Source organism: Lepidothrix coronata, unplaced genomic scaffold (genome assembly GCF_001604755.1).
Source record: "Lepidothrix coronata isolate B3197 unplaced genomic scaffold, Lepidothrix_coronata-1.0 Scaffold72, whole genome shotgun sequence".
Lineage (NCBI taxonomy): Eukaryota > Metazoa > Chordata > Aves > Passeriformes > Pipridae > Lepidothrix > Lepidothrix coronata.
Genome location: NW_016690252.1, coordinates 1775550 through 1789550, shown reverse-complemented (window position 1 = coordinate 1789550; position 14001 = coordinate 1775550). Strand labels below are relative to the sequence as shown.

General features: G+C 44.3%; 1 protein-coding gene across 5 annotated transcripts in view; it reads right to left on the bottom strand.

The window, feature by feature from the left end:
* Positions 1-14001, bottom strand: part of UBAP2 (ubiquitin associated protein 2) — a 99128-nt gene that overhangs the window by 50168 nt on the left and 34959 nt on the right. Inside the window, exons 7-8 of one of the 5 annotated variants that reach the window (XM_017819061.1) lie at positions 2019-2073; positions 784-887 (exon numbers count right to left, since the gene is read on the bottom strand). The exons of the other annotated variants lie outside the window; for them this stretch is intronic. Coding sequence (XP_017674550.1) covers positions 784-887; positions 2019-2073 — 159 coding nt within the window. The remainder of the gene's footprint in view (positions 1-783; positions 888-2018; positions 2074-14001) is intronic. 5 annotated transcript variants of the gene reach the window in all.

Below are 14001 nucleotides of genomic sequence, written 5' to 3'. Positions count from 1 at the left end.
CCTATTTTCCCAATCACAGATAAGCAGGTCACCCACCTCATTTCTGAATCACCACAAGAACAATGCTAAGTGGTTCCTTTCCAGACTCTCTCTGTCTCTTGTCTTTAGCTGGAGTGTGTACTTCTCACTTGAAACATCATACAGAAACACAGAGCTACCTCTATCATCAGACAAGCCAACAGCTTTTTGGCTTCTATTCAAGTGCCTACTCGTGTTTTGTTAATTCATTCTTCTCTTCAAAGATGGCAGACCTTGGAACTCTCCTCCATCCCAGAGACTCACATCCTTACATTTCTGTGTTGCAGAGATGGGGTTTCCAAAGCCATCCCAGTGTCACTGAGTGAATTCATATCTGTAAACTGTTTTTCTTTTGTTTTTCTTCTTGGATATTCATACCCCATACCTAATGCCCGTGGACCAATCAGTTCTATTAGGACTTATGCTCCTTAATTACATTAGGTGAGATCTTAAGCAGTATCTAAACAGTTCTTCACATACATGGTTCTTCCAGTGACTCTTCAAATTCCTTTGTCTCTTAAGAGTTTGTTAGTACCAGAACAAGAAAATTGCACAATGCCTTCCCTTCATTCTTACCAGAGAGACACACAGGCTCTGTGCTCTGCACATCAGCAGCAGTTAAACTATAAAAATGAACTAATATCTGTGTCACAGAAGATGGAGTCACATTGTCAGAAGTTAAGTGAACACTAGCAGAATGATTATTTTAACTGCAATTTGCTACAGGTCTTCATTCCAGTCCTTCCACTTCTTGAAGCATCTTACCAGTTCCATCATCTGCATCATTCTGAACAGTCTCCCAAATCTCTGATTTTGTCCCAAAGCCATCAGTGGCAGAAGATTCCGTATAGTCTGCAGGATTAAATGTCCTAGAGTTTTAAAAGTTAAGAAATGGAAGAGAACACACGGGTCATTCAATGAACACAAGTGTCATCTTTTTAGCTGAAGTTGTACTAGATTTAACATCTCAATTTCACTTCAAAATTTTTTTTTCTATGAGCAGACAGAGATAAAAAAGGGAGAAAAGAGAAAAGGAGAAAAAAAGTGAGAAGACTGGAAAACAAAACTCCTGTAGAGAAAGTGAAGCAAAGTAATTCCTGAAAAAGCAGTTAACAGCATACCTACCCCTCCCAGTCTTACAAAGCATTAGTTTATACACACAAAAAAAAATTATAAGACCCTCTCTGCTGGTAAGTTACTCAGCACATGGCTGACTGACAAGTAACCAGTATCATGTCCTTTCAGAGCACTAGACCTGCCCAGGACACCCAATGCCAAAATACACAGATGCAGCTAAAAGGTGAAAAAGGATTATTGAAGAAAAACCTCTTTTCAGTTTCTTCACCTAAAAGTATGAACAAGAAGGATTATTAGTGAAGTAGAAAAAGCCTTCTGTTCATCATGACATCACTGATTTTACATGAAGTGCCATTAAAGGCAAACACTGAGTGAAAGTAGTGGAGGTTATGTTTCTATAAAGCAAATTATTCCAGCAAAATTGAGAACAAACTTTTAAGCTGCTGAGTAACTTCTTCTCAATCATCTGTTTTAAGGTCCATGTATGTCCAAACAGCTAACGCATGAAACCTCAAAAACAGGAGGAAGTTTAGAATCTCTACTTTCTAGTTTTATACAGAACTTGCACATTCTACATTACACTGAAATGAATCTCATTTTGAATTGGCCTAAGACTAAATACACAACACAATCTTCAGCCTCCAAGGCACTATGTGGCTGGTACCGATGGCAGGTATTGTTCTCCAAGTTTGAGATATTAACACTGAGTAAACATACATTAGGTTTGTATAAGGGTGCCTAGTTAGAAATACTGGTTTAAGACAAAAATGTTCCATTCATCATCTAAGAGATTTGTCAGTTTTTGAATCCATATTGGTTTATCAAACATACAGCAATATTCATACATACAGTGGCAACATTGTCATTTAATATTGCCACTGAGTTTGATCCTTGCCAAAATCTGTGCTCTGCATATTTCTTACCCCATGCCTTGGGCTGAAAACCTCCCCGCTCCTCTCCCTCTGCCACGTCCAAACCCTAGGAGAGAAAACACCATTTAACAGCAACAGCAGAGGAGCCACCGGTCACTAGTCTGTCACATTAGAGAATGCCACGGTTGAACAAGAAAACTACTATAACTGAAGTTAAATATCATTTACTTCCCAAATTCCTGCACAGAATTTGTTTCCCTAACACACACAAATAAGACACAGTTCATCTAAGACCACCCATCTTAGTAGGACCTGCAATTCCTTGCCATCTTTCTGTGTCTCGTGAAGTAGCTCCAAATGTCAATAAAAGAACTTACCTAAAGACTCATCCCAAAGACTGCTACTGCCAAATCATCAGATGTTTTCCAAAACTTTGTCTCTACTGTCTCTACTTTGTCTCATTCTTGCCTAAGATGCCCTGGAATCCAAGCCTCCCTGCATACCCTGATGGCTCAAGAAATTCCCTCTCTCTCCTTGTCTGTGTGAGGACAAAGTTGAAATACTCCATTTGTTTCCTTCTCTGACTCAGACTACCTGTCCATCCCTATCATCCTCTGCTTCTGCCAACCAGTGACCACACATTTCTTCTGCTTCCCCCTTAATCACAGTTACTGACAAGGAAATTACCCAGTTCAAATTACTCAGCTTCCCTGTTATCATTCACAGGAATATTCATTTCTATTTTAACTTAAACAAGTATTTGTTGCCTTCAATTTTGATTACCAGCCTCAGTTAATCTGATACAGTGAATGGTTTTATTTTTGCACATTTCATTCATGCAAGGCATGAAAATTTGTGTGTTACTTAACAATCCATAAAGCAAATGTCTATAAAAAATGTTAGCAACTACTTCTTACATGCAGCATATTTCTGCATACATTTCACCCCATCCCTTTTTAGGGGTTTTATCCGAGGCTTTTCCAATTTGTTGGGTTTTGAGGAAGACTATGCATACTATTTTGTATGACAAGAACAGGAAGAGGCCAAGAGCTACAGTCAAAGAACAAAAAACAGTTTATTTTAATGACAAAATTAGGTGGTAATTATAAGTTACCAGGCAACTGCAAGTTTGCCAGAGCACAAAAATTATAATCCTAAATCACCAGTATGCTGGTGTCCAAACATCAGAATTACTCATAACAGGCTGTTTAAAGTTGGATCAGAATCACCTCTTATTTTCAGGGGACCACCTGAACTGAGTAAGAACATTAGCTCCAAGACATGGTAAAACTAGTTTAGGAATTAAGTTCCTGTTTTAATGACTTTCCATTCCCTGCTCTCACCACTAGTTCTTCCCCTTGTCCCAGTTCACTGTTCAAGTGTTAAAAAGACATTTCTAGACCTACTTTTTGAAGGACTTCTTAGGAGCACCAAAGTAGCAGGATTAAATAAGCAGAGGAAGGATTCCCATGCAGCAACATACAGTATTTTTTGGGACAAGAATACAGAATAGCTGAAGTCTGGCACTGGCCAGCTCTTCTATCTCTACATTATTTTCCCCTCTTTGCTCTCTTTTCACAATTGGATGCAGAGAAGGCAGACAGAGGTTAGGAAAGAGGCAACAAGTGCTGTAACCTGGGATTTGTCACACTTCTTCACCAAGCTCACGTGCTCTTTGCCATAAAGAACAGTGCTCCAGGCCCGGTCATACCCAACTGCTTCCAACTTGGCCTTTGTACTCCCTTGCTCAGCCTACCTCCTCTACTGCTCCTCTCCTTTGTCCATCTAAAATCCCCAATCTGGGAAGCTGCTCCATGGCATTAAAGGGTCACAGCTCCCAGTTGCAGAGAACTCGGAGCACTCTGGATTTTGTCCAGCAGGGTTTTTTTTTAAGAGTAGAACCAGCTACACAAGGTTACCTGGGGACATGGTGGGGGTCACCACATAAAAAAATTACATCCTACTGCCACTAATACAGCATTAAACACCATTTACTGAGATTACACAGAAGCGAGATCAACAGTTTTCTGACAGCCTCAGGTACAAGTTCAATTGGGAGCTGTGAAACACAGAAACAGTCAAGCAAAAATATTTTTGAGTGAAGCAATCAGACATTCAGTACAGAGAGATAGCTGGAATAGCTACAGTGAAAGAAGAAACAGATTTTAGTAAAGAAGGTAAGTCTCCCCACTCATCCAAGTGCAAAAGCCTGAAAGAATGACCTCAGCACATGTAGTGGGTTTCTGCGGCTGGATTTTGGTAGCAGGGACAGCTACAAGGGATGGTTTCTGCTACAAGCTGCTGGAAGCTTCCCCTGTCTGGTGGAGGCAATGCCAGTCAGCTCCAGGACAGACTTCCTGCCACTGGTCAAAGCCAAGACAATCAGAAGTGATAGTAACGCCTCTGTGATAACATATTTAAGAACAGAAGGTTGTGGCACAGAAAGAATTCCAGCCAGGGAAGAGAGGAGTGAGAATATGGGAACAACAATGTAGACACCAAGGACAGTGCAGAAGGAGGGGCAGGAGGTGCTCCAGGCGCCAGAGCTGAGGCCCTGCAGCCCGTGGTGCAGAACATGGTGGAGCAGCTGTGCCCCTGCAGCCCATGGAGGACCTTCGGGGTGCAGAGACCCACCTGCAGCCCATGGAGGAGCCCATGCTGGAGCAGGTGGATGCATGAAGGAGGCTGTGACCCCGTGGGAGGCCCAAGATGGAGCAGGTCCTGCCGGAGACCTGCAGCCCACGGAGAGGGAAGCCCACACTGGAGCAGGCTTTTCCTGTGAAGGACTTGTGGCCCCTGTGGGGGACCCACGTCAATAAAGCTCATCTGTGAAGGACTGCACCTCATGGAGGAGTGACCCATGGGACAGCAGGTTGGGAAGAGCTACTGCCCGAGGGATGGACTCACACTGGAGAGGTCCATCAAGGACTGTCTCCCATGGGAGGGACCCCACGGGAGCAGGGGAAGGACTCCTCTCCCTGAGCAGTGACAGAAACAACAGCTGACCACAACCCCCATTCCTGTCCCCCTGCACTGCTTGCGGGGAGGAGGGAGAACATGGAAGGAAGGAGGGGTGGGAGGAATGTGTTTTTAGGATTGTTTTATTTCTCACTCTTTGGCTCTTATCCTGTTAGTAATAAACTGAAGTACTATCCCCACTTGAAGTCTGTTTTGCCCGTGAAGGTAATCAGTAAGTGACATCTCCCAGCTCTTAACTCATGAATCCTTAGCTGGTTTTTTCTCTCTCCTCTGTCCAGCTGCAGAGGGAGAGTGAGAGAGTGGCTTTAGTGGGTACATGGCATCTGGCCAGGGTCACCCCACATTAAACAGAAGATGACATTTCAGCAAGCAAGACATACGTAAGATACCATACTATCATGGACACAATAAACTACTGGCTAAAAACACCAATAAGAACCTCTTACAATTTTATAAATTGTTGAAAAGAAATAATGTTGTTCCTGAAGTTCCATGCACAGTCTTAGACTACTAGCCAGAAAGGCATTATTTTTTTATACCAGATCACTTTGAACATTAATCCTGAACTTGAATTTCAAGGAGATTCCCTTAATTTTGTAAAGTTGTGTCTGTGCTTTCTGTCAAAACTGAAATTAAGTTTATTCAACAAATGCAATAAAAAGCATTCTAATGAAGACAAAAGGGAAGTACCAAACCAGTGGAGTTAACACTAAATTCAAAGCTAGAAGAGACACTTACAAAGAATTAACTCAAAACATAGGACAGTAAGTACTGACCACTGAAATACCACCCTAACTCAAACACATGGTCATACATCATGGTCCATAATGCACGATGCCAGTGGGAAGGGTTGATATTCTCTTTGACACAACCAGATCACTAATATATTCTTAATTTCTCACGCCGAGGAAGTTACTTCTCTCAGCTGTCAAAACTGAAATGTAGCCTGAAAACAATTAGAAGGCACAGTGTTCTAACACAGAGAAGTTAGTCATGAAGCAATTGTGAATGCCCACAGGGTATCTGCAAACATTTTATGCTTTTTAACAGTGACTAAGAGGTCAGTGACGAAATGAGGCTTCACACCAGAATTCAGAGCAAGGATCCAAATTCTGAGGCTGCAATCCCACAGTAACTTAAACCCATTTAAATCAGAACCACCACAACTGTGGTCTTCCTTACCAACAATCACAAGCTCTGCTCTTTCCTGCACTTATAGTTTTGCACTTACCAGTGGGCGAGCACCAAACGACTACCAGAAAACAGTATTTGTTCGCTTTTAGATCAACTCTCCAGATCAGTTTCTGGCTTGCTAAATGCCAGAAAACCACGCACCTTTACACCAGGATAAGCCACTAAAAAACCCTGTTGTCTCCAGCTACCATGCTGATAGCATCTTTTTTTTGGTCTTGATTAGTTTTGCTGTCACCTATCACCTCTTACTTTCCACGTGCCTTAGTATAGTTTCCAGGTGGATCTGATCCACTGTCCTGCCAGGTACAAAAGTAAAATTGTCTGCCCTGGAGTTCCCCAGGTCTTCCTAATTTCCCTTTTTAAAATGGAGGTTATGCTTCCTCTTTTCCAATGAGTGGGACCTTCACCATTCAACAAATACAATGGATAATGCCTTAGCCACTTCCTTTGCCAGTTCCTTCAGGACCTGTGGATGTATCTTGTCAGATTTCACGGACACATCTACATTCTGATTTCTTAAATGGTCTCAGACCTGACCCTCTCCTACAGCAGGCAGTTCTTCATTCTCCCAGTCCCTGCCTCTCCCTTCTACAACTGAGAGGGCTGGAGATCTTGTCAGTAAAGATCCTGAGGCAAAAAAAGTCATTAAGTACCTCAGCCTTTTCCTTGTCCCAGTTAGCCAGGTCTCCCATTTTCTTACAAAAAGGGCTCACATTTTCTCTAGTCTTCCTTTTCTCCCCAACATTACAACTTTAGCATTCCTAACCAGAACCCTGGCTGCTCAGACAACCTCTCTATTAGTCCCAGGCTCCCTGTCTTTGCTTCCACCCTCTGCGGGCTTCATTTTCATGTCTGAGTTTGTCCAGGAGCTCCCTGTCCATCCATGCAGTCCGGAGTTTTTGCCCGACTGTCTCTTTGTTGGGATGAACTGCTCCTGAGCTTGGAGGAAGGGATACTTAAACATTAACCACCTTTCCTGAGCCCCCTCTTCCCTCCACAGAGCTCTACCCCATGACACTCTTCTTCTTCAGAGTGAAGAAGCTGAAGTCTGCTCTCCTGAAGGCCAAGGCAGTGAGTTGGCTGTGTGTCCTCCTCACTGCCCCCCAGATTTCATGGTCACTGCAGCCCGGGCTGCCCTTGACCTTCACATTCCTCACCAGCCCCTCCTTGTTGGTGAGAGGAAGGTCCCACACAGCACGTCTCCTCGTTGGCCCATCTATCACTTGGAGAGGGAAGTCACCACCAATGCATTCCAGAACTGCTCAGATTGCCTGTGCCCAGCTATGTTGCCCTTCTAACACATTTGGGGTTGTTCAAGTCCCCCATGAGTACCAGGGCTTGTGAATTATCCCACTCCTATATTTCTACAGAGAGCCTCATCTACTCAGTCCTCCTGGTCAGAAGGCCTGTAGCAGATCCTCACTGTAATGCCATCTGTCCCTGCTCTCCCTGTAATTCTGACCCATAGGCTCTCATATGGTTCCTCATCCATCCCCAGGCAGAGCTCCGTGTATGCCAGCTGGTCACTGATAGAGTGCAACACCCCATCCTCTTCTGGGCCTGTCCTTCCTAAAGAAGCTGTATCCTTCCATTCCAACACTCCTCTCAAAGGAGTCACCCCACCGTATCTTCATGACACCAACAAGATCGTGGCCCTCAGACAGGCACGCATCTCTAATTCCTCTTGTTGATTCCCCATGCTCTGTGTTTGCATAAAGGCAACTGTGCTGGGCCCCCAGTGAAGACAACTTACTGGCTGGAAGGGCTGCAGTTCCTTTGTGCTGCCCCTCAGGTGCTGTCCTGCTGTCCTGAGATCCTTCTCCAGTGTTTGAGTATCTCTTGCTGGCCCCTCACATCAAACTGGTAGAATTGGGATCAACTGAGGTTCCCCTTCACCAGTAACTTTAGCTTAAAGCCCTCTTCACCAGCCTGGTAAGACTATGAGTCACCACAGAATGGTGCTGCAGGGACATTAAAGATCATCTCATTCCAATTCCAATCCCCTTGCCATGGGAGGGACACCTTCCACTAGACCAGGCTGCTCAAAGCCCCATCTAGCCCAGCCTTGAACACTGCCAGGAAAGAGACAGCCACACCTTCACTGGGCAACCTGTGCCAGTGCCTCAACCACCCCAACAGCAAAGAATTTCTTCCTAATATCTAATCTAAATCTTCCCTCTTTTAGTTTAAAACTGTTCCCCCCTTGTCCTATCACTATCTGCCCATAGAAAAAGTTTCTCTCCATCTTGTTATAAGCTCCCTTTGGGTACTGGAAGGTGCTAGAAGCCCTCTCAGCCTGTCTTCATAGCAGAAGTGCTCCAGCCCCCTGAACATCTTTCGTACTCTCTATGGACCTGCTCTCTATGGCTTCCTGGGTTGCAAGCTCACGTCCAGCTTTTCATCAATAAGAAGCCCCAAGCTAGTCTGTACTCATGTCTGGGATTGCCCTGACCCAGGCACAGCACTTTGCATTGGTCTTGTTAAACCTCATGACATTCCATGGGCCCATTTCTCAAGCTTCTCCAGATGCCTTCTGGATGGCATCCCAACCTCTCAGCTTGCCCTCAACCTCATTATGTCATATATCAAAGAGCACTGGTCCTAAGATAGAGCCCTGAAGGACATCACTCATCACCAGCCTCCACCTGGACACAGAGTCATTAACCACAACACTCTGTATCCATCCAGCTAATTCTTCATCCACCAAACAGACCACCTTCCAAATTCCTATCTCTCCAGCGCTGAGATAAGGATGTTGTGTGGGACCACGTCAAAGGCCTTACAGAAGTCTAGGTAGATGACATGAATCAGTCTTCCCTTCTCGACTGTTGCAGTCACAGAATATGCTGAGTTGAGAGGGACCCACAAGGATCAGAGTCCAACCCTGCACAGTCACTCCATCATAGAAGGCCACTGGATTAGTCAGGCACAATTTGCCCTTAGGGGGGCCATGATGACTGAAGATAATCATCCCCTTCCCTGACAGATGGAACACATCAGCCTCCAGAAGACCACAGGCTAAGAAGCAAACCCCTGGCTGTGGCACCAGGCCTGTAATCATCTGCTGATTCTCCAAGTACAACTGGCCCTTTCAACCTCCTTCCCTTTTGACTGGAAGGACGGATGAAAAAACTAGCTGTGCTCCAGAGTCCCTTATGGCTACTCCCAGGGCTCTGTCATCCTTCTTGATGCTGGTCAGACTGCTCCTGGCTCTACCACTGGTGCCCACATGAAACAACAGCAGGTACAGTCAGTGGACTGTGCAAGGCCTGGCAGTCTCAGTGACATCCCTGATATGAGCCCACAGTAAGCAGCATACCAGGTCACCAAATGGGTACCATTTTTCTTTTCTTGAATGAATTCTAGAAAAGTCAACACTTACACCTAAGCCAGGTGGGAGGTAAGATTTTCTGTTTCCACTAAAACCTACCGGGAGTTCAAAACACTCATAATCACACAATCAAGTCTCCATTCTGGTACCATTCATGCATGGAAAGAATTGCTCTCCACATTCACAACATTTCTTCCCCTAAAACAAATGCACACTACATGGGAGCATGAGAAATATGTGTAGAAGAACAACACAATGGGCCTACCCCATTAAATTAACAGCCTATTCTGTATAAAATCCAGTCTGCTCAGCTTGGAGACTTAAATCCTTCCACCGCAACACAGGTGCTTTATTTCAAAACTCAGATGAGTTTAGAGGAAGCTACTTCAAGGTTAAGAGGCCTAGAGAACAGCTGAAAGGAAAAGGAAATGCAGACTGGACGGTCAGACAACACCTAGATTTGTGCTTATCTCTGACTACACAGTAACTGAACAGCCTGCTCTGGTCTCTGCTCTGGAAATGCAGAGCCAGCCATCCTCCCAGCAGACACCAAGCTGACAGAGGTTTAAGCCTTAAGAGATAAGGAGGCTAAGTATAGAAACTCCGCATTCTAGGTATTCCATACAACCAAAACAAACACCAAAGTTGCATTTAATAATTCAAATTACTTTTGTCTTTATTAGTCATCATAAAGCTAGAAGCAATTCATCACTTTTATATACTGCATGTACTCTAGAAAGCATTTTTAGATGCGTGTGCAGAAAACTTTCAACTCTAAAATTATATTTAAAAGAAAATGGGTAACTTGTTAAAACTAAGTTACGGTTAATCTCAGAAAAATAAAAAATGTACATGACACAGTTTCTTAATCACAGCAAAACCAAACAGACTTTATACTGTGACCTCCAGAAGGTCTGCTCGACATTTATGTTTTACAAAAAATAACATCCTTACTAGTTCTGGCAAAGGAAACCCAAAATATATCCCGTGCCAACTGGGCTAAGCTTTTAAACTAAGAGAATGTTTACACATGCAATTCTGGTTACAGAAACTCACTTTGTTCAAGGATAGCATAGATAGGATACTTCTTATCTAAAAACATTAAAAAAAAAAAAGATAAAAAATACAAACTGGACTACAATCAGAAAAGAATGAAAAGGATAAGCAGCTTTACTTTCTTATACAGCCAGCAGACAAAACAAAATTTGGAAGGCTACTTGTCATGCTCTTTGAGTCCAGAACTAAAACACAGTATTTTTCCCTTTCATTTTTATTTCTGTTTTGTAAGAAAAAGATTCCCTGTCAGCAACCACATTTATGATAGAAGAACAGAAGTACAAGCAACAAGACCATCTTCCCTTGGCAAACCAGGAGAATTACTACACATGAATCTGTAACAAATTCTATGCTGAATCAATTCCAAAAGTTCACCCACCTGCTATCCTGTTATAAGCTATGGTTAGTTTGATATCTAGGGAAGAGCACACGAACTGAAACCACAGTGCAGTTTTTCTCTGGATGCCCTCCTGGTCTTCAACTATTTGTGGCTCTGATTTCCTTAGTCAAATATAATTTACATACAAAAACTTTTGCTGGTTTTTCCTTTTCTTGCTGTGGTTCTTTTTTAGGAGGAAATTGTCAAGTCTCTTTTGGGTACATTTCCTGCACTCACATCATCTTACTGAAAGGAGTTCCTCAGGTTAACTACATACATGAAGAACCACCTCTGTAAGTTCACCTTGAAGCTGTAACTCACTGATTCCATTTAATATTCGCTCTCTTGCACACTTGCTTGGAGTGAGCAGTTGATTACATAGAATCATAGATTCAGCCAGGTTGGAAGGGACCTCTGAGATGATCAAGTCCACCCTTGATCCACTACTGCCGTGGTTACCAGACCAAGGCACTGATGCCACATCCAGTCTCATCTTAAAAACCTCCAGGGACAGAGAATCCACCACTTCCCTGGGCAGCCCATTCCAACGTCTGATTACCCTCTCTGTAAAGAATTTCTTCCTAATATCCAACCTAAACCTCCCCTGGCACAGCTTAAGACCACGCCCTCCTGTTTTACTGGTAGCTGCCTGACAGAAGAGACCAACCCCCACCTGGTTACAACCTCCTGTCAGGGAGTTGTAGAGAGTGAGGAGGTCTCCCCTGAGCCTCCTCTTCTCCATGCTAAACAGTCCTAGCTTCCTCAGCCTCTTCTCATAGGACTTGTGCTTGAGTCCCTTCACCAGCCTTGTTGCTCTTTTCTGGACCTGCTCCAGCACCTCAATGTCCTTCCTGAACTGAGGGGCCCAGAACTGGACACAGCACTCCAGGTGTGGCCTCACCAGTGCTGAGTACAGAGGAAGAATCACTTCCCTGCTCCTGCTGGCCACACTGTTCCTGATCCAGGCCAGGATGCCATTGGCCTTCTTGGCCACCTGGGCACACTGCTGGCTCATGTTCAGCTTCCTGTCAATCCAAACTCCCAGGTCCCTTTCTGCCTGGCTGCTCTCCAGCCACTCTGTGCTCAGCCTGTAGCACTGCAGGGGGTTGTTGTGGCCAAAGTGCAGGACCCGGCACTTGGTCTTGTTGAACCTCATCCTGTTGGAATCAGCCCAACTCTCCAGTCTGTCCAGGTCCCTCTGCAGAGCCCTCCAGCCTTCCAGCTGATTGACACTCCCCACCAACTTGGTGTCATCTGCAGATTTGCTGATGGTGGACTCAATGCCCTCATCTAAATCATCGATAAAGATATTAAACAGAACTGGGCCCAACACTGATCCCTGGGGGACACCACTAGTGACCGACCACCAACTGGATACAGCTCCATTCACCACCACTCTGGGACCAGCCCTCCAGCCAGTTCCTAACCCAGCACAGAGTGCCCCTGTCCAAGCCATGGGCTGCAGCTTTTTCAGGAGTGTGCCACAGGAGATGGTGTCACAGGCTTTGCTGAAGCCCAGGTAGACACATCCACAGCCTTCCCCTCATCCACCAGGCAGGTCACCTGATCATAAAAGATCAGGTTGGTCAGACAGGACCTGCCCTTTCTAAACCTGTGCTGGCTGGCTCTGATCCCTTGTCCATCCTGTAGGTGCTGTGTGATTGCACTTAGGATGATCTGCTCCATAACCTTGCCAGGCACGGAGGTCAAGCTGATGGGTCTTTAGTTTCCCGGGTCCTCCTTCCACCCCTTTTTGTGGATGGGTGTGGCATTTGCCAACTTCCAGTCATCTGGGACCTCCCCAGGGAGCCAGGACTGTTGGTAGATGATGGAGAGCAGCTTGGTGAGCTCTTCCGCCAGCTCCCTCATCACCTTGGGTGATTTCCCCACAGACATTTTACAGACCTCTATCATACACCCACTCTTGCAGGCAGAAGTCCTAATCTGCTTGTTCCTCACATTCCATAAGTGCAGTCTTCCCAGTAGCTTCAAAAGCCTTCTCTAGCTCTACCACATCCTTTTCAACATGGGGTGGAGGCAGTGGGAGAACCAGACCTGCACTTAAAACTGAAGATGCAATTACTGTATATCACCATTACAGTACTTCTTACATCTAAATTAAGCTCATTCAAGAAATTTAGTTCTGAAAAGAAGCACATATGAGAAGGCCATCTTAAAACAAGATATTGACTGACTCCTTTCCATTACGAAGTTTAAATGCCTGGTTTAACAAGATTAAGCGCAGAGCAATTACAGACCAGATGTGTCCTGTAACACATCCTGTGATACATATTTGCTTTCTGTACATGCGTCAATAATTTGCATCTAACTTCAAATCCCTGATGTCCTGCATACCAGCAGGCAGCGGTGTTTGCACTCCATGTACCTACTACCCCATAAAGTTGCAAAGAATGTGACACAGTCATTACTGGGAGATCTACTGCACAATGAAGCCACTGCCTACAGCACTCAGGCTGAAATACTAGGTCTCAGGGTTTTTACCCCTCAGTAAACAGCACATTATCACCTCTGTGTCAATCACATTTCTGCTATTTTCAGTGCTTATCATTTCTTAAAATTAAGTTGTTCTACAGTGAAGCAGTAATATGATGGCCCAGCAAATCTTCCCTCAGAAAGCAGCCAGCAAGATAACTCCAGACTGGGAAGGTAGCTTAAAATAGAGAGAGAGACAGCGTGTTGCTCAGATAATTAGCTGATCCCTTATTTCATATCCAATGCCTAGATCCCTACACACACACACGCACACTCTGCATGAAACATTTCTAAAAAAGGGTTCCGTGATGATTACCAGCAATCTATTTACTTTCAGGTGAAGTATGTTATCCCATATTCGACTATTCTGTGTAACAGAAAAGAAAGACTACTGAACGAAATGACAGGAAGCTTTTTATTATTATTTCTACTAATATCCAAAGAAAGAAGGTCACGTATCCCCAAAACGATGAGAACTGAATTACACAGCTTTATACAACTCCCTGCAGACTTCAAGAGCTTGCATTGTAAAATTAATTAGGTACTTCCGGCTACAGAATATACACACTTGTAATATAATGATCCTGTAGCTGTTCAACAGG